The sequence below is a fragment of the Oncorhynchus masou genome, chromosome 30 (genome assembly GCF_036934945.1).
Source record: "Oncorhynchus masou masou isolate Uvic2021 chromosome 30, UVic_Omas_1.1, whole genome shotgun sequence".
Classification (NCBI taxonomy): Eukaryota; Metazoa; Chordata; class Actinopteri; order Salmoniformes; family Salmonidae; genus Oncorhynchus; species Oncorhynchus masou.
Genome location: NC_088241.1, coordinates 32,156,170 through 32,181,612, shown reverse-complemented (window position 1 = coordinate 32,181,612; position 25,443 = coordinate 32,156,170). Strand labels below are relative to the sequence as shown.

Below are 25,443 nucleotides of genomic sequence, written 5' to 3'. Positions count from 1 at the left end.
CTGCTCCACCCTCAACCGTAAGGCTCTCCAGAGGGTAGTGAGGTCTGCACAACGCATCATCGGTGTCATGTCTTATTATGTCTGTTCCTGTCCTTTCTCTTCACTCTGTCTCTCTCTGCTGGTCTTATTAGGTTACCTTCTCTTTCTCTCCTTCTCCAGCTGTTCCTCATCTCCCCTAACTAGCTCATTCACCCTTTCCCCACCTGTTCCCTTTTTTCCCTCTGATTAGGTCTCTATTTCTCTCTCTGTTCCTGCTACTTTCGGTGTCAGATTCTCGTTTGTGTTTCTCATGCCAGAAGCAAGCTATCGTCTCGTTTGCTTCCTCCTAGTCCTATCCTGTCGGAGTCTGCCTGGCAGGTGCATCCTGCACTCTACTAACTATCTTTTGTTTGCACCGTGTCCAGTTCATCATATGCTACGTGTGATCAGCTACCACCGTTCCTCTGTGACCCGCACCGACCCAGAGCGACCTGCAGCCTGTCGCCGCTACCCAGCTATTCATCAGAGGGACTTTATGTTTCATTTGTCACCCTCTCTGCGGGTATTCTATTGTGCCATTGACAACGTCGGAAGAGGATCTATGCCATTCCTGTTTTTTCATTAAAAGAACTCTGTTTCTGTTAAAACCGCTTTTGGGTCTTCACTCAAGTACATAACAGAAGAATCTGACCAAGAATGGACCCAGCGGCTCCGGACCCTTTTCACTCCGCCGTCGAGATCCAGGGAGCGATGCTAGGCAGACACGAGGAGGAATTGTCTGCTGCTCGACATGCCGTTGAGACCCTGGCCGTCCAAGTCTCCGACCTCACAAGACAGGTTCACCAACTCCACCTCGATCCACCGCCCACTTCCAGGGTTTCCGAGTCTCCGGAGCCCAGGATCAATAACCCGCCGTGTTACTCTGGGGAGCCCACTGAGTGCCGCTCATTCCTCACTCAGTGTGATGTGGTGTTCTCTCTCCAGCCCAACACTTACTCCAGGAGCACAGCCCGCATCGCCTACATCATTTCTCTCCTTACCGGACGGGCGCGTGAGTGGGGCACGGCAATCTGGGAGGCGAGGGCTGAGTGTATTAACCAGTATCAGGACTTTAAGGAGGAGATGATACGGGTTTTTGAACGTTCTGTTTTTGGGGAGGAGGCTTCCAGGGCCCTGTCTTCCCTATGTCAGGGGAATTGATCCATAACGGATTATTCTATTGAGTTTCGCACTCTCGCTGCCTCTAGTGACTGGAACGAGCCGGCTTTGCTCGCTCGTTTTCTGGAGGGTCTCCTCGCCGAGGTTAAGGATGAGATTCTCTCCCGGGAGGTTCCTTCCAGTCTGGACTCCTTAATAGCTCTCGCTATTCGCATAGAGCGACGGTTTGATCTTCGTCGCCGAGCTCGTGGAAGGGAGCGCGCGTTCTCCGTTGCCCCCCTCTCCGCATCACTGCCACCTGCCACATCACTGCCACCCTCCTCCGCCGGCTCGGATGCTGAGCCTATGCAGCTGGGGGTATCCGCATCTCGGCCAAAGAGAAGGAACGGAGAATCACCAACCGCCTCTGTCTCTACTGCGGCTCCGCTGGTCATTTTGTCACCTCATGCCCAGTAAAAGCCAGAGCTCATCAGTAAGAGGAGGGCTACTGGTGAGCGCAACTACTCAGGTCTCTCCTTCAAGATCCTGCACTACCTTTCCGGTCCATCTCCGCTGGACCGGTTCATCTGCTTCCTGCAGTGCCTTGATAGACTCTGGGGCGGAGGGCTGTTTTATGGACGAGACCTGGGCTCGGGAACATGACATTCCTCTCAGACAGTTAAGGGATCCCACGGCCTTGTTCGCTTTAGATGGTAGTTCTCTCCCCAAGATTCAGCGTGAAACGCTGCCTTTAACCCTCACTGTCTCTGGTAATCATAGCGAAACCATTTCTTTTTTAATTTTTCGTTCACCTTTTACACCTGTTGTTTTGGGTCATCCCTGGCTAGTTCGCCATAACCCTTCTATTAATTGGTCTAGTAATACTATCCTATCCTGGAATGTTTCTTGTCATGTGACCTGTTTAATGTCTGCTATCCCTCCTGTTTCCTCTGTCTCTTCTTCACAGGAGGAGCCTGGTGATTTGACAGGGGTGCCGGAGGAGTATCACGATCTGCGCACGGTGTTCAGTCGTTCCAAGGCCACTTCTCTCCTCCACACCGGTCGTATGACTGTAGTATTGATCTCCTTCCGGGAACTACTCCCCCGGGGTAGATTATACTCTCTGTCGGCTCCCGAACGTAAGGCTTTCGAGGATTATTTGTCTGTATCGCTCGACGCCGGTACCATAGTCTCCTCCTCCTCTCCCGCCGGAGCGGGGTTTTTTTTTTGTTCAGAAGAAGGACGGGTCCCTGCGCCCATGCGTGGATTATCGAGGGCTGAATGACATAACAGTTAAGAATCGTTATCCGCTTCCTCTTATGTCGTCAGCCTTCGAGATCCTGCAGGGAGCCAGGTTTTTCACCAAATTGGACCTTCGTAACGCCTACCATCTCGTGCGCATCAGGGAGGGGGACGAGTGGAAGACGGCGTTTAACACTCCGTTAGGGCACTTTGAATACCGGGTTCTTCCTTTCGGCCTCGTTAACGCTCCAGCTGTCTTTCAGGCACTAGTTAACGACGTCCTGAGAGACATGCTGAACATTTTTGTTTTCGTTTACATGGACGATATCCTGATTTTTTCACCGTCTCTCCCGATTCATGTTCAGCACGTGCGACGCGTCCTCCAGCGCCTTTTGGAGAACTGTCTTTATGTGAAGGCTGAGAAGTGCACTTTTCATGCCTCCTCTGTCCCTTTCTCGGTTCCGTTATTTCCGCTGAGGGCATTAAGATGGATCCCGCTAAGGTCCAGGCTGTCATTGATTGGCCCGTTCCTAAGTCACGCGCCGAGCTGCAGCGCTTTCTTGGCTTCGCGAATTTCTATCGTCGTTTCATCCGTAATTTCGGTCAGGTGGCAGCTCCCCTCACAGCCCTTACTTCTGTTAAGACGTGCTTTAAGTGGTCCGTTTCCGCCCAGGGAGCTTTTGATCTTCTCAAGAATCGTTTTACATCCGCACCTATTCTTGTTACACCTGACATCTCTAGACAGTTTGTTGTTGAGGTTGACGCGTCAGAGGTGGGCGTGGGAGCCATTCTTTCTCAGCGCTCCCTCTCTGACGGCAAGGTCCATCCTTGCGCGTTTTTTTCTCATCGCTTATCGCCGTCAGAACGTAATTATGATGTTGGTAATCGCGAACTGCTCGCCATCCGCTTAGCCCTAGGCGAATGGCGACAGTGGTTGGAGGGGGCGACCGTTCCTTTTGTCGTTTGGACTGACCATAGGAACCTTGAGTACATCCGTTCAGCCAAACGACTTAATGCGCGTCAGGCTCGTTGGGCTCTGTTTTTCGCTCGTTTCGAGTTCGTTATTTCTTATCGTCCGGGCTCAAAGAACACCAAGCCTGATGCTTTATCTCGTCTCTTCAGTTCTTCTGAGGTCTCCACCTTCCCGAGGGGATTCTCCCTGAGGGGCGTGTTGTCGGGTTGACTGTCTGGGGAATTGAGAGGCAGGTAAAGCAAGCACTCACTCACACTCCGTCGCCGCGAGCTTGTCCTAGGAACCTTCTGTTCGTTCCCGTTCCTACTCGTCCGGCCGTTCTTCAGTGGGCCCACTCTGCCAAGTTAGCCGGCCACCCCGGCGTTCGGGGTACGCTCGCTTCCATTCGCCAGCGTTTCTGGTGGCCCACTCGGGAACGTGACGCGCGTCGATTTGTCGCTGCTTGTTCGGTCTGCGCGCAGACTAAATCTGGGAACTCTCCTCCTGCCGGCCGTCTCAGACCGCTTCCCATTCCCTCTCGACCGTGGTCTCACATCGCTTTAGATTTTATCACCGGACTGCCTTCATCAGCGGGGAAGACAGTTATTCTTACGGTTGTCGATAGATTCTCTAAGGTGGCTCATTTCATTCCTCTCGCTAAGCTCCCTTCTGCTAAGGAGACGGCTCAGATCATTATCGAGAATGTTTTCCGAATTCATGGTCTTCCGTCAGACGTCGTTTCGGACAGAGGCCCGCAGTTCACGTCTCAATTTTGGAGGGAGTTTTGCCGTTTGATTGGGGCTTCCGTCAGTCTCTCGTCCGGCTTCCATCCCCAGTCTAACGGTCAAGCCGAACAGGCCAATCAGACTGTTGGTCGCATCTTACGCAGTCTTTCTTTTCGTAACCCTGCGTCTTGGTCAGAACAGCTCCCCTGGGCAGAGTACGCCCACAACTCGCTTCCTTCGTCTGCTACCGGTCTATCTCCTTTTCAGAGTAGCCTCGGGTACCAACCTCCGCTGTTCTCATCTCAGCTCGCCGAGTCCTGCGTTCCCTCCGCTCAGGCTTTTGTCCAGCGTTGCGAGCGCACCTGGAAGGGGGTCAGGTCGGCACTTTGCCGTTATAGGGCGCAGACTGTGAGGGCCGCTAATAAGCGTAGAACCAAGAGTCCTAGATATTGTTGCGGTCAGAGAGTATGGCTCTCCACTCAGAACCTTCCCCTTAAGACAGCTTCTCGCAAGTTGACCCCGCGGTTCATTGGTCCGTTCCGTATTTCTCAAGTCATTAATCCTGTCGCAGTGCGACTTCTTCTCCCGCGATATCTTCGTCGCGTTCACCCGGTCTTCCATGTCTCCTGTGTTAAGCCCGTTCTTCGCGCCCCGCTCGTCCCTCCCCCCATCCTTGTCGAGGCGCACCTATCTACAGGGTTCGTAAGATTTTGGACATGCGTCCTCGGGGCCGTGGTCATCAGTACCTAGTGGATTGGGAGGGGTACGGTCCTGAGGAGAGGAGTTGGGTTCCCTCTCGGGACGTGCTGGACCGTTCGCTGATCGATGATTTCCTCCGTTGCCGCCAGGTTTCCTCCTCGAGTGCGCCAGGAGGCGCTCGGTGAGTGGGGGGTACTGTCATGTCTTATTATGTCTGTTCCTGTCCTTTCTCTTCACTCTGTCTCTCTCTGCTGGTCTTATTAGGTTACCTTCTCTTTCTCTCCTTCTCCAGCTGTTCCTCATCTCCCCTAACTAGCTCATTCACCCTTTCCCCACCTGTTCCCTTTTTTCCCTCTGATTAGGTCTCTATTTCTCTCTCTGTTCCTGCTACTTTCGGTGTCAGATTCTCGTTTGTGTTTCTCATGCCAGAAGCAAGCTATCGTCTCGTTTGCTTCCTCCTAGTCCTATCCTGTCGGAGTCTGCCTGGCAGGTGCATCCTGCACTCTACTAACTATCTTTTGTTTGCACCGTGTCCAGTTCATCATATGCTACGTGTGATCAGCTACCACCGTTCCTCTGTGACCCGCACCGACCCAGAGCGACCTGCAGCCTGTCGCCGCTACCCAGCTATTCATCAGAGGGACTTTATGTTTCATTTGTCACCCTCTCTGCGGGTATTCTATTGTGCCATTGACAACGTCGGAAGAGGATCTATGCCATTCCTGTTTTTTCATTAAAAGAACTCTGTTTCTGTTAAAACCGCTTTTGGGTCTTCACTCAAGTACATAACAATCGGGGGCAAACTACCTGCCCTCCAGGACACCTACACCACCCGATGTTACAGGAAGGTCATAAAGATCATCAAGGACATCTACCACCCGAGCCACTGCCTGTTCACCCCGCTATCATCCAGAAGGCGTGGTCAGTACAGGTGCATCAAAGCTGGGACCGAGAGACTGAAAAACAGCTTCTATCTCAAGGCCATCAGACTGTTAAACAGCCACCACTAACATTGAGTGGCTGCTGCCAACACACTGTCACTGACTCAACTCCAGCCACTTTAATAATGGGAGTTGATGGGAAATGATGTAAATATATCACTAGCCACTTTAAACAATGCTACCTTATATAATGTTACTTACCCTACATTATTCATCTCATATGCATACGTATATACTGTACTCTATATCATCGACTGCATCCTTATGTAATACATGTATCACTAGCCACTTTAACTATGCCACTTTGTTTACATACTCATCTCATATGTATATACTGTACTCGATACCATCTACTATATCTTGCCTATGCTGCTCTGTACCATCACTCATTCATATATCCTTATGTACATATTCTTTATCCCCTTACACTGTGTATAAGACAGTAGATTAGGAATTGTTAGTTAGATTACTTGTTGGTTATTACTGCATTGTCGGAACTAGAAGCACAAGCATTTCGCTACACTCGCATTAACATCTGCTAACCATGTGTATGTGACAAATAAAATTTGATTTGATTTTGATTTGAAATAATAGATCCCAGGAATGTTCCATATGCACAAAAAGCTTATTTCATATGTTGTGCAGAAATGTGTTTACATCCCCATCCACCTGACTGGTGTGGAATATCAAGAAGCTGATTAACTTATTATGGCTGCAGGGGCAGTATTGAGTAGCTTGGATGAAAGGTGCCCAGAGGTTCCCAGAGTAAATGGCCTGCTCCTCAGTCCCAGTTGCTAATATATGCACATTATTAGTATTATTGGATAAAAACCACTCTGAAGTTTCTAAAACTGTTTGAATGATGTCTGTGAGTATAACAGAACTCATATGGCAGGCAAAAACCTGAGAAGAAATCCAAACAGGAAGTGAGAAATCTGAGGTTGGTATATTTTCAACCCAGGCCCTATTGAATTCACATTGGGATGTGAAGGAAGTTGCACTTCCTATGGATTTCACTAGATGTCAATCATCTTTAGAAACTTGAATGGGGCTTCTACTGTGTTGTGGGACTGAATAAGAGCTGAATGAGTCAGGTTACTGGCAGAGAGCAATTTCCTGGTCACGCGCATTCCACATGATATCGACTTGCATACCGTTGCTCCTCTCGATACAAAGGAATTTTCCGGTTGGAACATTAGTGAAGATTTATGATAAAAACATCATAATGATTGATTCTATACTTAGTTTGAAATGTTTCTTCGACCTGTAATATAACTTTTTGAAGTTTTTGTTTGAAGTAATGCACGAGCGTTTGGATTTGTATACCTAACGCGCTAACAAAAGAAGATACTTGGACATAAATAACGGACATTATCGAACAAATCAAGCATTTATTGTGGAACTAGGATCCCTGTGAGTACATTCTGTTGAAGATCATCAAAGGTAAGGGAATATTTATCATGTAATTTCTGGTTTCTGTTGACTCCAACATGGCGGCTAATTTGATTATTTTTCTGAGCGCCGTCTCAGATTATTGCATGGTTTGCTTTTTCCGTAAAGTTAAAAAAAAATCTGACACAGTGGTTGCATTAAGGAGAGGTATATCTTTAAACTTGTATTATCATCTACATTGATGATGTTGATTTCTGTTGAATCGATGTGGTTATGCAAAATCACTGGATGTTTTTGGAACTAGTGAACGTAACACGCCAATGTAAACTCAATTGGCATGCTGACTGAAGGAATGTCCACCAGAGCTGTTGCCAGAGAATTTAAAGTTAATTTCTCCACCATAAGCTGTTGTTTTAGAGAATTTGGTGGTATGTGCAACCGGCCTCACAACTGCAGACCACATCTATGGCGTATGGGCGAGCAGTTTGCTGATGTCAATGTTGTAAAATGAGTGCCCTATGATGGCGGTGGGGTTATGGTATAGGCAAGCTGAGGACAACAAACACAATTGCATTTTATTGATGACAATTTGAATGCAGTGACACCGTGACGAGATCCTGAGGCTCATTGTCGTGCCATTCATCCGCCGCCATCACCTCATGTTTCAGCATGATAATACAGTGCCTTGCGAAAGTATTCGGCCCCCTTGAACTTTGCGACCTTTTGCCACATTTCAGGCTTCAAACATAAAGATATAAAACTGTATTTTTTGTGTGAAGAATCAACAACAAGTGGGACACAATCATGAAGTGGAACGACATTTATTGGATATTTCAAACTTTTTTAACAAATCAAAAACTGAAAAATGGGGCGTGCAAAATTATTCAGCCCCCTTAAGTTAATACTTTGTAGCGCCACCTTTTGCTGCGATTACAGCTGTAAGTCGCTTGGGGTATGTCTCTATCAGTTTTGCACATCGAGAGACTGAAATTTTCAAATCGTCAAATTCAAAACAACAGAAATCCCATAATTAAAGTTCCTCAAACATACATGTATTTTACACAATTTTAAAAGCCACAGTGTTTGATTTCAAAAAGGCTTTACGACAAAAGCAAACCAAACGATTATGTTAGGTGAGTGCCTATTCACAGAATAACACAGCCATTTTTCCAGCCAAAAAGAGGATTCACAAAAGGTGAAATATAGATAAAATTAATCACTAACCTTTGATCTTCATCAGATGACACTCATAGGACTTCATGTTACACAATACATGTATGTTTTGTTCGGTAAAGTTCATATTTATATCCAAAAATCTAAGTTTACATTGGTGCCTTACGTTCCAAAACATACTTTGATTTTGCAGAGAGCCACATCAATTTACAGGAATACTCATAAAACATTGCTAAAAGATACAACTGTTATGCATGGAATTTTAGATACACTTCTCCTTAATGCAACCGCTGTGTCAGATTTCAAAAAGCTTTACGGAAAAAGCAAACAATGCTCAGAGCCCAATCAAGACACAAATATATCTCCCATATTATGCAGTCAACAAAAGTCATAAATAGCATTATAAATCTTCACTTATAACAGTCAGTAGAAACATCTCAAATGATGTATTGAATCAATCTTTAGGATGTTGTTAACATAAATCTTCAATAATGTTCCAACTGGAGAATTCGATTGTCGTCAGAAGTGCGATGGAACAGAGCTCCCTCTCATGTGAACGCGCATGGTCAGCTCATGGCAGACTTTACTTATTCCCTTCTCCTTCGGCCCCACTTCACAGTAGAAGCATCAGACAAGGTTCTAAAGACTGTTGACATCTAGTGGAAGCCTTAGGAAGTGCAACATTACCAATATCCCACTGTATACACAATAGGAGCAATTGAAAATCGACTAACCTCAGATTTCCCACTTCCTGGTTGGATTTTTCCCTCAGGTTTTTGCCTGACATATGAGTTCTGCTATACTCACAAAAAATCATTCAAACAGTTTTAGAAACTTCAGAGTGTTTTTTTATCCAAATCTACTAATAATATGCATATTCTAGCTTTTGGCTTTGTAGCAGGCCGTTTACTCTGGGCATGCTTTTCATCCGGATGTGAAAATACTGCCCCCTACCCCAAAGAAGTTAATTAATTTATTTAAAATTGACTGATATGAACTACAGTTCATATCAGCGAATTTAAATAAATTCAGTAAAATTTAAATAAACTCAGTAAAATCTTTGAAATTGTTGCCTTTTCTTTTTTTGTTCAGTATAGATCAAGTGCAAGTAATTTTGATATCAAAATGTTGGTCTACCTCAGTGATCGCGTCCAGTTCTCTCTGCATTTCCTTTAAGATCTTACTATTGTCTTTCTCAAAGCCCTTCTGGCATCGGTTCAGCAGCAGCTTGCGGAAAGGTACTGTCACTCCGGGTACTTTCAGCTGAAAAGGCAGGATATGTGGGAGGTAAAACTCATTGAAGGTTGATGGGTTGTTATTGTGTCAGAGAGAGCAAGATGGACAGAGAGAAGGAAAAAGACAAAAACAAGTATTTTTTTTGTGATCACCTCTGGGATTAAGACAGTGAGAAATAGACAGAAAACTTTAACATGTAGACTTACCCCCATGAGTTGGTGATGGTGGCACACCTTGGCGTAGACATCAGCATAGGTAGGGTATTCAATGGCATTCTTATATATGCGGTCAATAAAGCCCTTGAGTTTGTCCTCTGTGTCAATGGTAAATGCACTCACTACCTTCATCGACTGATTGAAGTTCTTAGGAGTCAGCCTGTCCAGGATGTCATCCATTTGTGCATATATTTCCTCTGTCTTCACTGTATCTAGGTCCACAAAGTCCTCCTTCAAGTCATAAATCAGGAGGCAGGTGGGGGAGTAAACAAACAATATAGAACCAGGAGATTATTACTAAACACACATGTTCTGGACAGATCTTACCAGGTCCTTTTCTTCCACCTCCTGTCTGTCAATAGAAGTGATGGCTGTGAGAGAGGGTGAGAGAGAGAGAGAGAGAGAGAGAATCTGGGATTGGTACATCAATTTTAATTAAATTGATTCTTCAGGAACATGAGTTAGAAATGCCATGTGAGCTTAGTTCAACTTTGTTATTCTACCACAAACCAAAATATGAGCTTATATAAAAACTTGTTTGTAAATCAACACATAGCTTCAAAAAACAAAACACGATCATTTTGATCTCATGGATGGTCAGTCCTCGTCCTCCATAGCACTCGCTAAGAGGTTGAGAGAAGTTAAATTTCTCCAGCTCCATCCCTCAGCTGTTTATCCCAAAAAGTGTCGGGTTGACCAGTTGTTGCCCTCGATAAGCTAGAGGTCTTTGGGCCAATTGTGCTGTAATGGCAATGCTTACTGTATGGTTCCAGCATTTCTTCAACTGTTGAAAAATAAATAAAAAAGAATGTTATGTCTGAAGGAATCTGGTTTATGCTAAAACAAATAGTACAGCTATAATCCTTAATGAGTACCTATTTCATAAAACATCTTAAATTGTCTCTTGGAGGTATTTTCAAATAGCTTTTGGATTTTAGTGGCATATATCCTCTTCACTTTTCCAAAAGCCTCAGTGATGCTGGGCAATTTCTACAGACAGACAAATAAACATTCAGTAAATCAGAAACCATACAAATCCAATTCAGAAAGACAGTAAATACACTGATGAAATGGTAAAACACAAGGTGTCCATATAAATAGTTACAGTGAAACCTAAGAGCCCATCATCATTGTCTCTGATTGTATTCACCCTGTGTGTTACAAAGTGGGGTTAAAATGGATTAAATCTTCACTCTGTAAAAAAATCCAAGTGGAAGATCAATTCTAAACATAAAAATTGATAAAAATTCCCCAATTTTCCATATTTTCTTACGTTACAGACTTATTCTAAAATGTTATTTAAAAAAAATCCTCATCAATCTACACACAATACCCCATAATGACAAAGCGAAAACATAAGTATTCAGACCCTTTGCTATGAGACTTGAAATTGAGCTCAGGTGCATCATGTTTCCATTGATCATTCTTGCTGTTTCAATAACTTGATTGGAGTCCACTTGTGGTAAATTCAATTGATTGGACATGATTTGGAAAGACTCACAACTGAATATATATAAGCTCCCAAAATCAAAATTGACAGTGCATGTCAGAGCAAAAACCAAGCCATGAGGTTGAAGGAATTGTCCGTAGAGCTCCGAAACAGGATTGTGTCAAGGCACGGATCTGGAGCAGGATACCAAAACATTTCTGCACCATTGAAGGTCCCCAATAACACAGTGGCCTCCATCATTCTTAAATGAAAGAAGTTTGGAACCACCAAGAATCTTCTTAGAGCTGGCCACCGGGCCAAACTGAGCAATCGGGAGAGAAGATCATTTGTCAGGGAGGTGATCAAGAACCCGATGGTCACTCTGAAAGAGCTCCAGAGTTCCCCTGTGGAGGAATCTTCCAGAAGGACAACCATCTCTGCAGCACTCCACCAATCAGGCCTTTATGGTAGTGGCTAGATGAAAGCCACTCCTCAGTAAAAAAAATATGACTGCCCGCTTGGAGTTTGCCAAAAGCCACCTAAAAGATGATGAAATCAACATTGAACTCTTTGGCCCGAATGCCAAACATGCTGTGGGGATGTTGTTCAGCAGCAGGGACTGGGAGAATAGTCAGGAATGAGGGAAAGATGAACGGAGCAAAGTACACAGAGATCCTTGATGAAAACCTGCCCCAGAGCGCTCAGGACCTCAGACTGGGTTCACCTTGCAACAGAACAATGATCCTAAGCACATAGCCAAGACAACGCAGGAGTGGCTTCGGGACAATTTTCTGAATGTCCTTGAGTGGGCCAGCCAGAGCCCGGACTTGAACCCAAACAAACATCCCTGGAGACCTGAAAATAGCTGTGCAGCGACGCTCCCCAACTGACAGAGCTTCAGATGATCTGCAGAGAAGAATGGGAGAAACTCCAGTACAGGTGTGTGTCACGCCTTGACCTTAGAGATCCTTTTAATTCTCTATTTGGTTAGGTCAGGGTGTGACTAGGGTGGGCAATCTGTTTTCTATTTCTTTGTTGGCCGGGTATGGTTCCCAATCAGAGGCAGCTGTCTATCGTTGTCTCTGATTGGGGATCATACTTAGGCAGCCTTTTTCCACCTGTAGTTGGTTTTATACATTTAGCTTTGTCATTATGGGGTATTGTGTGTAGATTGATGAGGGGAAAAAACAATTTAATACATTTTAGAACAAGTGGAAAGAGTGAAGGGGTCTGAATACACTGTACGCATGCATGCGCCACTTAGGGCTCCCTAGTGGCGCAGTGGTCTATTACTATACCTTTATTTCAACAAGGAACACAGACTGAGACTGAGGTCTCTTTTACAGCTGGGCCCTGCGTATACATGTTTACACATACAGTTTAGGTACAATGATTAGAAAAACAAAACGATCACAGATAACACAAAAAAAAGTACAGCAACAGATTTCATTTACACATAGGTTATTCTACTAACAGCACAAGAACTTGCATTACCTGAAAGCCATACAAAAATAAAAATGCTCCAATAAATATTTAAAATGAGCAATGGGGACAAGAGTCTCAAGTTTAAGTTTAGTCTGCAGGCTATTCCATAGGCAAGGAGCGTAACAGGAAAAGGCAGCCATACCCAACTCTGTGGAAATCGCATGGGCCTCAAGTGTAATCCATGCTTGAGACCTGGTTTTAGGAATTCTAATTCTAATATTGATGAGTGATGATAAATAAGAAGGTAGCTTATTCAGAAGTGCTTTATAGACAAACACGGGAGCATGTTGTTCTCGTCTCACGACTACGAAGTCCAACCCACATTATGATATAAAACACAGTGGTGAGTTCTGTAGCTAGCACCCGTAATAAACCTAAGTGCGCAATGATAAGTAGCATCCAGCGGTTTAAGTGTTGATGCCGTAGCATGCATGTAAATAATATCCCCATAATCTATAACAGACATAAAAGTAGCTTGCACAATTTGTCTTCTATTTGTAGAGGACAAGCATGTCCTGTTTCTATAGAGGAAGCCTAGCTTGATTTTTAGCCGTTTACAAAGTTCATCAATATGCATTTTAAAAGACAGTTTATCATCCAAACATGTCCCTAAGTATTTATATGCAGAGACCTGATTAATTCGAGAACCACTGAGCTCGTAAGTGCTAGTGTATTTTCAACCAACTTTTTGAACCTATTAAAAATCATAAAATGTGTTTTCTTTGCATTTAAAACAAGTTTCAGCTGTATAAAATACCCTTGTAATATCTTAAAATCTGTCTCCAATAGTGATAATGCTTGGTCAACCGTTGAAGCGATAGAGTACATGACAGTGTCATCAGCATATAAATGAATTTGACACTTTCTTATCTCATCACCAATATTGTTTAGGTAAAGAGTGGACAGTAATGGACCAAGTATAGAACCTTGTGGGACCCCTTTAACCAACTCCAATGGCTCTGACTGGATGTCGTCGACTCTAACAGCCGGACTTCTATCCTTTAGATAGTCATGAAACAAACAACAGGCATCCAGTCCCAGTCCTATTGACGACAGCTTACCCAAAAGTATCGCATGGTCTACAGTGTCAAAAGCTTTAGATAAATCTATGAACAAGGCGGTACAGTACTGGGTCTAAGGCACTGCAAATCAGTGCAAGAGGCATCACTACAGTCCCTGATTCGAATCCAGGCTGTATCACATCCGGCCGTGATTAGGAATCCCACAGGGGGACGCACAATTGGCCCAGCGTCATCCAGGTTTTGTCCTACATTTTTATTTTAATTTTATTTTTAATCCCAGCCACCGTCCTTGCAGGAGGCATTTGCCTTCTGGTAGGCCGTCATTGTAAATAAGAATTTGTTCTTAACGGACTTGCCTAGTTAAATAAAATAATAATCCAGTCAGGCCTTTAGAGTTTACCATTTCGAATTTTGGGGTTTTGTAGGCTAGGCTTCCTACTTTGTTATTTAGATTTATGGATTAATCCTTCTTTCCTTAAGGAGTCATTCTGATTTTGTTCCCAATGATCAACGCTTTAGTTTAATATGTCACTGTCCAGCAGTCCACGTTCTGAACTTGCGATGCACCTGACTGTCCATGTTTTTCTGTGAAATAGCCTTATGATGTGAACATTTGAAAATAACCAATAACCTGCCTGAGGAGGCCTATAACTCCATTCCTATTTTATTCAGAGTTTATAGAAATTAATTGAATAAGAGCCATTATCAGGATGTTTATGCCAGGCTACTAAAGCAATGCATGTCTGTTGAAATTTGAAATATATCCAGCTGCACTACTACTCAGCCAGTCAGTACTGCTCATATCGATGCTACATAGGCCGTTTTCAAAACGAGAAGTTGCTTTTAGGGGAAGTCGCTCTTTAAAGACCTAATGTGTGGTTTTGAGTGGTCTCAAGACCACCAGATGAAGAGTCCATGTGCCCCTTCTTCAATTGTAAGAAACTCAAGTCAACTTTTAAACTTGAGTACAATAGAGTACAGTATAGCATAGTACTGTAGAATACAGTACAGAACATTATAGACATCTATGTTTTGGCCAATTAGATGTCAAAGTTTGATATCTTGGAGGATTGAAGCCCCCCTGCTGGCTATGAATCTCAATACTTTAAAAACGTTCTCCTGAAGTGTGCACTTGTCCACATGGTGGTCCTCTGTAGCTCAGTTGGTAGAGCATGGGACATGCAACTTTTAAAATGGAGATAACCTCAATGGCGCTGCCCATGCCGTCACAGGCGCCAAGATAAGAAAGTGTTTTAAAATGTTTTTAATTACAAAAATCATGAATTGCTTTATTTTCAAACTTGAAGTTTAGGAGTCTGGGGCAGTTTGGGACAGCCACCTTAATATAAATAGGTGTACAAACAATGACTTTGTACAATATTAATTTAACAATATGTTTTTTAATGCCTTGAATTGCATTAGAACACATCATTATGTCAATAAATGTCCCATGTTTGAAGAGTTGTTTATTGTTTTTTTGGGGGTGGGACTGTAATTTGCCCCACTTCTGTAGATTCACCCATATACATACTTTACCCCTCATTCTTCTAATTTTTTATATTTTCTACATTGTAGAATAATAGTGAAGACATTAAAACTATGAAATAACACATATGGAATCGTGTAGTAACCCAAAAAATGATGTTAAACAAATCAAAATATATTTTAGATGATTCAAAGTAGCCACCCTTTGCCTTGACAGCTTTGCAAACTCTTGGCATTGCCTCAACCACCCTCACTAACAGTCTTGAAGGAGTTCCCACATATGTTGAGCATTTGTTGGCTGCTTTTCCTTCACTCCGCGGTCTAACTCATCCCAAACCATCTCAATTGGGTTGAGGTCGGGTGATTGTGGAGGCCAGGTCATCTGATGCAGCACTCCATCACTCTCCTTTTTGGTCAAATAGCCCTTACACAGCCTGGTGGTGTGTTGGGTCATTGTCCTGTTGAAAAACAAATGATAGTCCCACTAAGCGCAAACCAGATGGCATGGCATATCGCTGCAGAATGCTGTGGTAGCCATGCTGGTTAAGTGTACCTTGAATTCTAAATAAGTCACACAGTGTCACCAGCAAAACACCACCACACCTCCTCATCCATGCTTCACGGTAGGAACTACACATGGAGATCATCCGTTCACCTACTCTGCATCTCACAAAGACACAGTGGTTTTAACCAAAAATCTCAAATTTGGACATATTTCCACCGGTCTAAGGTCCATTGCTTGTGTTTCTTGGCCCAAGCAAGTCTCTTCTTCTTATTGGTCCTTTAGTAGTGGTTTCTTTGCAGTAATTTGACCATGTAGGTCTGATTCACGCTGTCTCCTCTGAACAGTTGATATTGAGATGTGTCTATTACTTGAACTCTGTGAAGCATTTATTTGGGATACAATTTCTGAGGCTGGTAACTCTAATGAACTTATCCTCTGCAGCAGAGGTAACTCTGGATCTTTCGTTCCTGTGGCAGTCCTCATGAGAGCCAGTTGCATTATAGCGCTTGATGGTTTTTTGTGACTGCACTTGAAAATCTTTCAAAGTTCGTGAAATATTCTGGATTGACTGACCTTTATGTCTTAAAGTAATGATGGACTGTCGTTTCTCTTTGCTTATTATTTGAGCTGTTCTTGCCATAATATGGACTTGGTCTTTTACCAAATAGGGCTATCTTCTGTAAACTACCCCTACCTTGTCACAACAACTGATTGGCACAAACGCATTATGAAGGAAAGAAATTCCATTAAAATGAGCTTTTAACAAGGCACACCTGTTAATTGAAATGCATTCCAGGTGACTATCTCATGAAACTGGATGAGAGAATGCCAAGAGTGTGCAAAGCTGTCAAGGCAAAGGGTGGCTATTTTGAAGAATCTCAAATATAAATATATTTTGATTTGTTCAACACTCTTTTGGTTACTACATGATTCCATGTGTTATTTCATAGTTTTGATGTCTTCACTATTATTCTACAATGTGGAAAATAGTAAAAATAAAGTAAAACTTATGAATGAGTAGGTGTATCCAACTTTTGACTGGTACCGTATATGGAAATATTACCCACCGCAAAATAATCCAAGGGGGTGAACACTTATGTAAAGAACGATATGTATGACTACCAATACAGAGAAGTAATTGCTATTGGTTCAAACTGATCGAAAAATGTTAACTTCTTAATATCAATGGTCAATCTGTCTTTTGAAAACCTGTAAAACTTTATTAGAGAGTTCCTGATCTTACCTGGAAGAAATGGGGGATGTCCTCTATGTGTGGAAGCTGCCTAGCCTCTGTTTCAGTCATCTTCAGCTCATCGAGCTCCTTCTCGAGTGTCTGTATGAGTCCCTCAGCCTCACTCACCATCTCCTGCTCTTTGGCTTGGATCCACTCTCTCACCTCTGAGCACCTTGTCTCAATCAATTTGGTGAAGAACCTCTCACCGTCCTCCAGTGTAGCCTGAGATAAGCACTGTCAAAAGACAGAGAGCGAGAAAGAGTCGTCCATGTCAAGGTGTTTGTCTCAAAGTTTGGTAAGCATCTGCTTTGTTCCGACTCTCCACACTTCCCCCAAAGTATGGACTTGCATACTCCCTGTCTTGGTTATAATTGAAATGCATTGGCTGGAGGGAGTTAAATCCATCATTGTTAAATCCATTACGGGGAGTGTGCAACTGTACACTTTGGGAGAACGGTGGAGAATAACGGAGCCATGGGATGAATATCAATTGTACTTGCTTGATTCCTCATTGAAGGAGAAGAAACTCCGGACCTTATACAGTATGACGTGATTCACCTGACAGGACCAGAGTTTTTCTAATCAGGTCACATGGTTTAAAAAAAACTTCTGGAAAAACTCCTGGCCTTGGGGAAGATGAAAACCCTGTCAAGCTGAACTTGTTCATATGAATGATCTTTTAAAAGCAGGACTGGGGGGGGGGTGCATAATATGTTAGACTACGCAGCTTCTGATGTAAGTAGCTTAGTTGATTAAACTGAAAAATAGTCTTGTTTCCATGCAATATAGCATGTCAGATCGCAAATGTATAGGTGTATAGGCTGCCACGTGTATGTAAGAGTTTTTGCTTGTTTTTGTTGGGAGTGATGTGTTATCAGCTTGTTAAATAAATACCAGAGCAAAGTGGAGAGCGCGACTTGAGCTTGTTGCGTTGTGCCCGATATGCGCCACCTGTGATTTCCGTGAATCTCAAGATATGCAAAGAGCCTGCAGCAGCACTCCAATGTGAAGGTCAGAGAAAATGTGTGAGAGTTGACAAATCATGAGGCAAATCGGTAACAAAAAAAACAGAACTTTGCCCCTCTTTTTTACACTTAACTCTGTGCAATGGAAATTCTTATTTTCGTTACAAAACGTTTTACAATGGAATCCGACTAATGAATACACCCCTGATGTCTGACCTTTAGAGACTCCACTTCCTGTCTCAGTTTCTGTAGCTCCTCCTCTCTCTCCTGGATTATCTGCTGGCATGTTTTAAAGGGCACACTAACCTTTTTCTGTGGACAAACATACAGACAGTTGTAATTGGCATCACACAATGGACCAAAACATATCCCTTTGTGATACATACATCAGCATGGTCTTTATTCAGGTTGAAATATGTCTATCTACACCAGCTGATGGGTAAAGCCTGCAACATTTCTATGTACCGCTTATCCTTAGCCTATTACGGTATCCAATGAATACCTTCTTGGTAGCCCGCCCTGCAGAGTCTGTCTCATGGTCTTCAGCTTTCAGCTTATCATCATGAGGACATACATTCTCCTGTAGTGGCGTAAATATGCTAACCAGCTCCTGTTGCTTCATGGGTGATGACTTATAATGAAGCCTCAAAACAGGTTCCGTATGTGCAGGTCCAGTGTGATCGTCAGCTTGCAGTCTGATCTTCTCCATCTTTTCAGCAAGCTGGGGTATTTCGGTCTAGAGAGAAAATGCGTACCCCCCCATCACCACCACACACACACACACCCCCCCACCACACACACAACATTATTAATATTACATAAAAAGACAATGCAATAATTAATCAATTATAGAATTTTACAGAACTGTAATTCCTGAAATGGATGCATATGTAGCAGTGTGATGTTGTTTCCCTAGATTATGCACCAAGTTGCACACAAGGACCAATTCAAATAGACCAGGTCAGGAGAGGATGTTAATAATTTGATAATAATAATAATTATTCAGTGTATTTTTTAAATTTAAATACAGCTGCATAGCTAATGTTTTTCATTGGTGGTGTACACTTTTTCATATCAATATTGTACATACATGTGATTGTAAAAGTTTTGTACATTTCGGTTTGGTCCATCGCGGGTTATCTGTATTTCCATACCCCCTTATTGTTCTGTTTTGCCTGACCTTCAGCTAGCAAGGTATGTTGTCCTTGGCTCCGAAATTGTTTAATATAAAACCGTCATAATGTTACACAATGTACTGTTATGCTACCATAAGTTTGTTACAATGTGGATAATATAAAGATTTATGTTAACAAGTTTCACAAAGCTTGCAACTAGGGTATCTATTGTAACTTGTGAGTACTTGGGACAGTGTTTGAGTGAGTGTCCATGTGCTTGCGCAGGTGCCTGAGAGCAAGGACTGCGCCAAGGGTTAACATAATGTGTGTTGTCTCTTCGTGTGCAGGTATGTCTTTTACTTTGTCTGAATCATGTTCTGTATCATTTTGCTTGTATTGTATGGTGTGCTGTTGTGCATTGAATGTGTGCACGCAGCACCTGTTATTTCCTTTTGGGGCTCTTTTGCCTGACCTTCAGCTAACAAAAAAGGTGCCTGAGAGCTAGGACCGCGCCAAGGGTTAACATAATGTGTGTTGTCTCTTCGTGTGCAGGGCAAATAAAAAAAAATCAACTAGCAGACCTCCAGTTGTGCCAGCGTCCTAATTAAAAGTACACAACGCAGAACGAACCACGCTACACATACAAACTATATATTACGGCTTTAGAGCATAGAGCAAAAAAAAGAGACAACCAAGACGTTAGATATGGATGTTAAAAGAGGAAAGAAGAATAACTGGTCATACCTTTCGGAGATCCATCACATTTTGCAGCATGCTTGTGATTCTGGGGGAGGTTGTCCTATTCTTCATGATCTTCTCAATCTGGTTGCAGTACTCATCCATTCTGGGCTGTGGAAGTAGACAGCCCAAGTGAATGCTTTTGACTGATTTATAGATTTGAATCTATTGGATGAATCTATCAGATCATCTGTGATAAAAAATGATGCAGTGTACTTATTAAATGCCATTGATTTTGCTATCATGGATTTAAAATGAATAAAAAAGATAAAAAACAGACTGATGGGAGTGATGGACAGAGAGAGACAATGTTGTACCCTGGCCAATTCCTTGCCGATGGTGGAGAGTAAGGTGCACAAACACTCCAGCGAATCCTCGTCGTGGTTCTTCAACAGTTTTACGATGGTGTCGTGCATGATGGCCTCCGTAATCATCTTCAACCTGTACAACTCGCACATGAACTGGATATTGCCTAGAGACTGCCTCCGACCCTTGGCCTTGACCTCCTCCAGCTCTTCCCTCAGTTGCTGGCCGTCCTCCTCCTGGAAGGAATCAGTAAACAAATTAAACTATACAATTGGTGACTAGTTAGATAAGAAAACGTTTTCCAATGATCAATTCAGGGGAAGAACACCATGCAAGGTTAAGGCACATAATCAATGATGCATTAGAGCATCAGTGAAATGCTGAGGGATTAATATAATTTAGATCAGAATTTCTCAAAGTGTTGGTCTATAATGTAATGGGCAGTGCGTCTAAAGAGATGAATGTGATACCTTGGTGATGGCGTCCATCTTCTTCTGCGAGATTTCATGACTGTCCCTCCCCATGTTCTCAAAGTCTGTCTTGACTCGGTTCAGAAGTATCTTGCGGAAATTTAATGTCACTCCTGGTACGGCAGCCATGGGTACTTTGAGCTGAGGGGGGGGAAGATATGCGAGGGGGGTGGGGTAAAAACAAATTGGTGGGTGTGGTGCAGCAGGGCCAAGCCAGCACCAGGAATGTTGGCTTGGGGAACAAGGTCCAGCTGAGCACTGTTCCCTTACAAGGGTGTGTCAACACTCTAATTGACTGCATAAAGACTTAAAGGTGTGCAACTCTCACCGCTGGGTAGAGCAGAATAATAACCTTTATTCATGCTTTTGTTCTCTAAATTTGAAGTCTAAGAGCCAGCATTTCATTTGCATTTTCTTACTATAAGCCTCTTTGTTTGCACCTGGCTCCTGTGCATTTACCTTTGAATCATTGCCTATGTCCGACCCCTTAGACCAGGGATCAGCAATTAGATTCAGCCGCGGGCTGATTTTTTTCTCTTTATAGGATGGTCGGGGGGCCGGAACATAATTAGTATTAGTGACCGAAAGAAACCGGACTAAAACATTAATTTCAAACCTTGCTTACATTTGTATATGATCACGTGTATCTATTATGCGTGGAAACACTTGAACAGATTTCCAAAATTAAAATGACTTAGAGTTGATTTCCTGGTGTTTTTACAGTCAGTCATGTGCCCAACAATAAAAACAGATTTTATGAATAAAATGTAATTATAAATAAAAGACCCGCCAGTTGGGGAACACTGCCCTAGAAAGTGTTAAACCCTTTGCACTGTAACAGTTGATTAAAGGCAAAACCTGTAAGATTTCCAACTGTTCTCCATGTCTGGTCATTGGCATTTGACAAAACAAATAGCAAACACCTCTGTGAGAGACAGACAAAATACAGACAGACGGAGAATTGTACAGATACAGACTTACCCCCATGAGGTAATGGCACATGTTGGCATAGACCACAGAGCTGGCAGGGTGTGATATGGCCCTCTCATATATGAGGTCAGTGATGGCCCTCAGTTTGCCCTCTGTGTTAATGGTGAACTCAGTTATTGCATTCATTGATTGCTGGAAGTTGTTTTGAGTCACCCTATCCAGGATGTCATCCATTTGGGCATACAGTTCCTGTGTCTTCCCTGGCTCTGGATCCTGAAACTCCTTAAAGTTATAAGTTGGGGGCAGGTGAGCCAGTCACATACAGACATTCAAGTTATCAGCATGATATCACCAATAATATTAAATCAGGAGGGTATTACTGAACACACATGTACAGACTGTGTACATACAGTGGTTCCCCTTTTAAAACTTGCAGCTTACTGCGGCGCAGCTTGCATGGTGCTGCAGAATTCTATGGCACGTTATTTAAGTGTGCACCACTGGTATCATTAATGCTAAATTAGTGCTAGTTTGACCACCAGAGGGCATCTTTGAGAAGCATTTGATAGCCTTCAATAACATCTGTACTAGACAATGCGGGCGCGCGGGAGACCAGGGTTCAATTCCCAAGAATTTGTTCTTAACTGATTCCATGTGTTATTTCACAGTTGTGATGTATTCTACAATATGGAAAATAGTAAAAATAAAGAAAAACTGGAATGAGTAGGTGTGTTCAAACTTTTGACTGGAACTTGCGTAATTAATTTGCTTAATATTATGGTGTTTCTATTCCAAGGAAAACGAAAAACCCTCTGGGTTTCCATTAGGATGAAGCCGAAATCATGGCGCTGTACAATGTTATTTTAATGTTAGGTTGGGATTACAGTACTGGGCTATTTAGCTAAAAATCCAGTCTCCTGTGGGCACGCGGGAGACTGGGGTTCAATTTCCCATTGGGGAGGAATGACTTGGCTGTCCTTGTGAATTAGATTTTGTTCATAACTGACTTGCCTAGTTAAAAAAAAAGGTTACACTAAGAGCATAACATTTCTACACCCTAATTTTCAAATTCTTGTCTAACTAATACCCAAACTGAGATTCTGTGAAAATAAAGATCTTATTGATTTATCAAGACCAGTCCCCATGCTTGTCTCAGAGCAGCGCAAAACGGTGCTAAAATAGTTGAAGGCCATTGCTTCAAATCCTATTGCTTCTATCTTCAATATGCTCTTTAAATAAACAAGACCTACACCACTTTTAACAGCACATTACTCAACATTAGTGAGAATCATGTTGCCTCCGGTGGGCCTACAGTATATTGAAAAATATGACGTGACTCTCTGCCAATAATTGCATATAGAGAATTGGAGGATATTTCTGTAATTCAGTGATATTTATTCCCATAGTAATTCGTTATGGATCCATAACTAAATAAACATTGGCATTTTGAAAGAGTATTTCTTATCATTATTTTATTAATGAAATTTATTACATTGTTTTAGTTTGAACGTGCAGACTGGCACTAAGAACAGAACAGTGGGAACGTTTCCCAAGTCAGCGCCATTATTAGTGCAATGCCCCTTAAAGTGTTGCCAGTGTGGTGGTGGTGGTGGTGGTGGTGGCTCCCTTCCCCATGGGCTACGTCCGTCTTCTGTGCACAGCTCTGCTGCCCATGCCGTGCCCCCTGTCCTCGTGCCTTAAACCTTACGCGCTTTCAGTGGATACAGCTGGAGAACTGCAAGGCAGTCCCATTGTGACCCACTCGGGTGCCATGATCAATATGACCAATATATATTGTCCTGCTAATAACAGGGTTAATAATATATCTGTGAGAATATCCAACAGGCTTTTATATAATTATAAATTAATAATAATAATTGCTTTGTTTAAAAAATAACAATATTTTGGAGATGATTTTGTTTTCAAATAATATAAAATGAGCGAGAAAAAGGAAATTCTTGAACATGGGGTGAGACATTGTTACTAATTTGTAAATAAAGTCAGTTTGTTATTTAGAATGATTAATTTCTGTTTTTAAGAGGGAGAAAAACCTACTGTCATCTCTTGCGTCTCCCAGTCAAGACCGGCACGGGTATTGAACCAGCATCTGTAGCAACACAGCTTGTGTCTTAGAACATTGCGCCATTCTGGCACTGTACAATGTGACCTGTCGGGAGTGGCCTACAGCAAAGAGCAAAATGATCCTAACAAAATAAAGTAATAAAAAGCTAAGTGTAACAACAGTTTTAGTAAGTAATAATGTAGTCGTGTACAATTACCAGTTTCTATTTAGTTTTATGTCACCCATTCATTGTCAGTTAGAGACACAGTAGGACACAAAAGCACAATCAGTGCTCTAACTTCCCCTTGCTCTGGTCTGGAGCAATGAAGTGGTGATGCAGGGTACCATACTAAACCACAAATTACCGCTTAGTCCAGCGGTGTAAGCTCGCAACTTTTAAAGGAGGAACCACTGTACTAACTTGCCAGAGCTTACCAAGTCCTGTCCGCTGGAAGAGGGAGCTGGTGACTGGGCTTCTTGTTTGCGTGTCTTGCTCCCACACATATTTTTCTGTTGGCAAACACGCAGTGGTATTGAGGCAATAATACTGTGGTATTAGAACATTATTCTCTGTGTGATATACACTCTTCCTGAATCTTGGATTGTTCTTGGACTGTGTCTCTGCCTGTTCTGGTAGATGAATGGCGTCTGTGTAATCTTCACATGACCTCCAAAGTACATTGTACAAAGTAGGCTACAGCTATTATTTCATAATAAGTCACATTTCTTTCTACATCTCCTCTATGTAGTTGAGTCACTGTAGACAGGAAATAGTTATTATCCATACCTTGTTCATGCTGACCAGGTGCTGATTTCTCACCATATGTTTGCAGAGTATCTCCTCAGTATGTTTCCTCAGTATTTCCTCAGTATATGACTTGGAGTATATGACTTCCAGATCCAGTGTCATCAGCTTGCAGTCCAGTCTTTTCTATTTTTTCCACCACTTCATCAAGATTGGTGTTTGTATATAGCGCAGGTCTTGGGGTGTGGTAGGGATCATTTTGGTGATCCTGAACCCAGTTACCAATACAGACTTTACAGTAACTCTGTCCACAGGGAATACTCAGCGGATCCAGTAAACCTACACAGATTAGACAATAGAACTTTTGAATAAAAAAAAGTTAAATAGTTTCAGCCACCTTACTACAGCGAATTCGATACATACCAGAGTGTTAGATCTTTGCTATTACTACCAAGACTCGGTGTAATCTACTGCTGTCTCAGCTCAGCTGTTGGTTTCAATTCTCTGGAATCGTGAGAGGGGAGTGGCTTTCATATGTCAGGAAGAGGGGGGTAAGCTGCAGTGTTGCCATGTTCGTAGTTTTTCTGTAAATTGGGCTACTTTGAAAACGATGTCGCGGGTGAAACTGTATTGGTATAGGGTTTTGGGGCTATTTCTAAGTTGCACCGCGGCCGCCATGGCATTTATCTTAAAATACATATATTTCAATGTGACCTGCTCTTGACTGTCAAGCAGTGATACAGGCTGTTGTTGAGTGAGGGCCGGGTGTGTTGAGAGAGCACTACAAGTAACGTGAGGCACGTGATCGAGAGGAGAGAGCAGCACACGCGCAAGTTGTGACAACTTTGTACCAGTTGTAGGTAGGCTATTTAGATTGTGATTATGGTGACAGCTATTTCCAAACCATTTTTCCATAAAATATATTAATACTCTGGAACTGATGCACATCAAGAAATAAGGGAGACAAAGCACTAGAAAACGACGTTTGGCGCACGAGAGCGCATACTATTACCAGTCAAAAGTTTGGACACACCTAATCATTCAAGGGTTTTTCTTTCGTAGAATAATAGTGAAGACATCAACACTTTGAAATAACACATATAGAATCATGTAGAAACCAAAATAGTGTTAAACAAATTCTTCAAAGTAGCCACTTTTTGCCTTGACCGCTTTGCACGCTCTTGGTATTCTCACAACCAGCTTCAAGATGTAGGTACCTGGAATGTGTTTTGTCTTGTTAAAAGTTAGTTTGTGGAATTTA

The 25,443-nt window shown here is 42.7% G+C and overlaps 1 protein-coding gene across 6 annotated transcripts in view; it reads right to left on the bottom strand.

The window, feature by feature from the left end:
• Positions 1-24,710, bottom strand: part of LOC135522529 (uncharacterized) — a 30,710-nt gene extending 6,000 nt beyond the window's left edge. The window contains exons 1-15 of one of the 6 annotated variants that reach the window (XM_064948875.1): positions 24,606-24,710; positions 24,225-24,521; positions 23,873-23,947; positions 21,427-21,657; positions 20,446-20,586; positions 19,987-20,211; positions 19,676-19,780; positions 18,319-18,552; positions 18,033-18,128; positions 16,861-17,085; positions 10,567-10,681; positions 10,452-10,475; positions 10,019-10,062; positions 9,683-9,922; positions 9,378-9,503 (exon numbers count right to left, since the gene is read on the bottom strand). In XM_064948875.1, the coding sequence (XP_064804947.1) occupies positions 9,378-9,503; positions 9,683-9,922; positions 10,019-10,062; positions 10,452-10,475; positions 10,567-10,681; positions 16,861-17,085; positions 18,033-18,128; positions 18,319-18,552; positions 19,676-19,780; positions 19,987-20,211; positions 20,446-20,586; positions 21,427-21,657; positions 23,873-23,947; positions 24,225-24,347 (2,004 nt within the window). In that variant the 5' untranslated portion in view covers positions 24,348-24,521; positions 24,606-24,710. The remainder of the gene's footprint in view (positions 1-9,377; positions 9,504-9,682; positions 9,923-10,018; positions 10,063-10,451; positions 10,476-10,566; positions 10,682-16,860; positions 17,086-18,032; positions 18,129-18,318; positions 18,553-19,675; positions 19,781-19,986; positions 20,212-20,445; positions 20,587-21,426; positions 21,658-23,872; positions 23,948-24,224; positions 24,522-24,605) is intronic. The other 5 variants (XM_064948879.1, XM_064948876.1, XM_064948877.1 and 2 more) reach the window with 5 other exon arrangements.
• Positions 24,711-25,443: the final 733 nt, after the last annotated feature.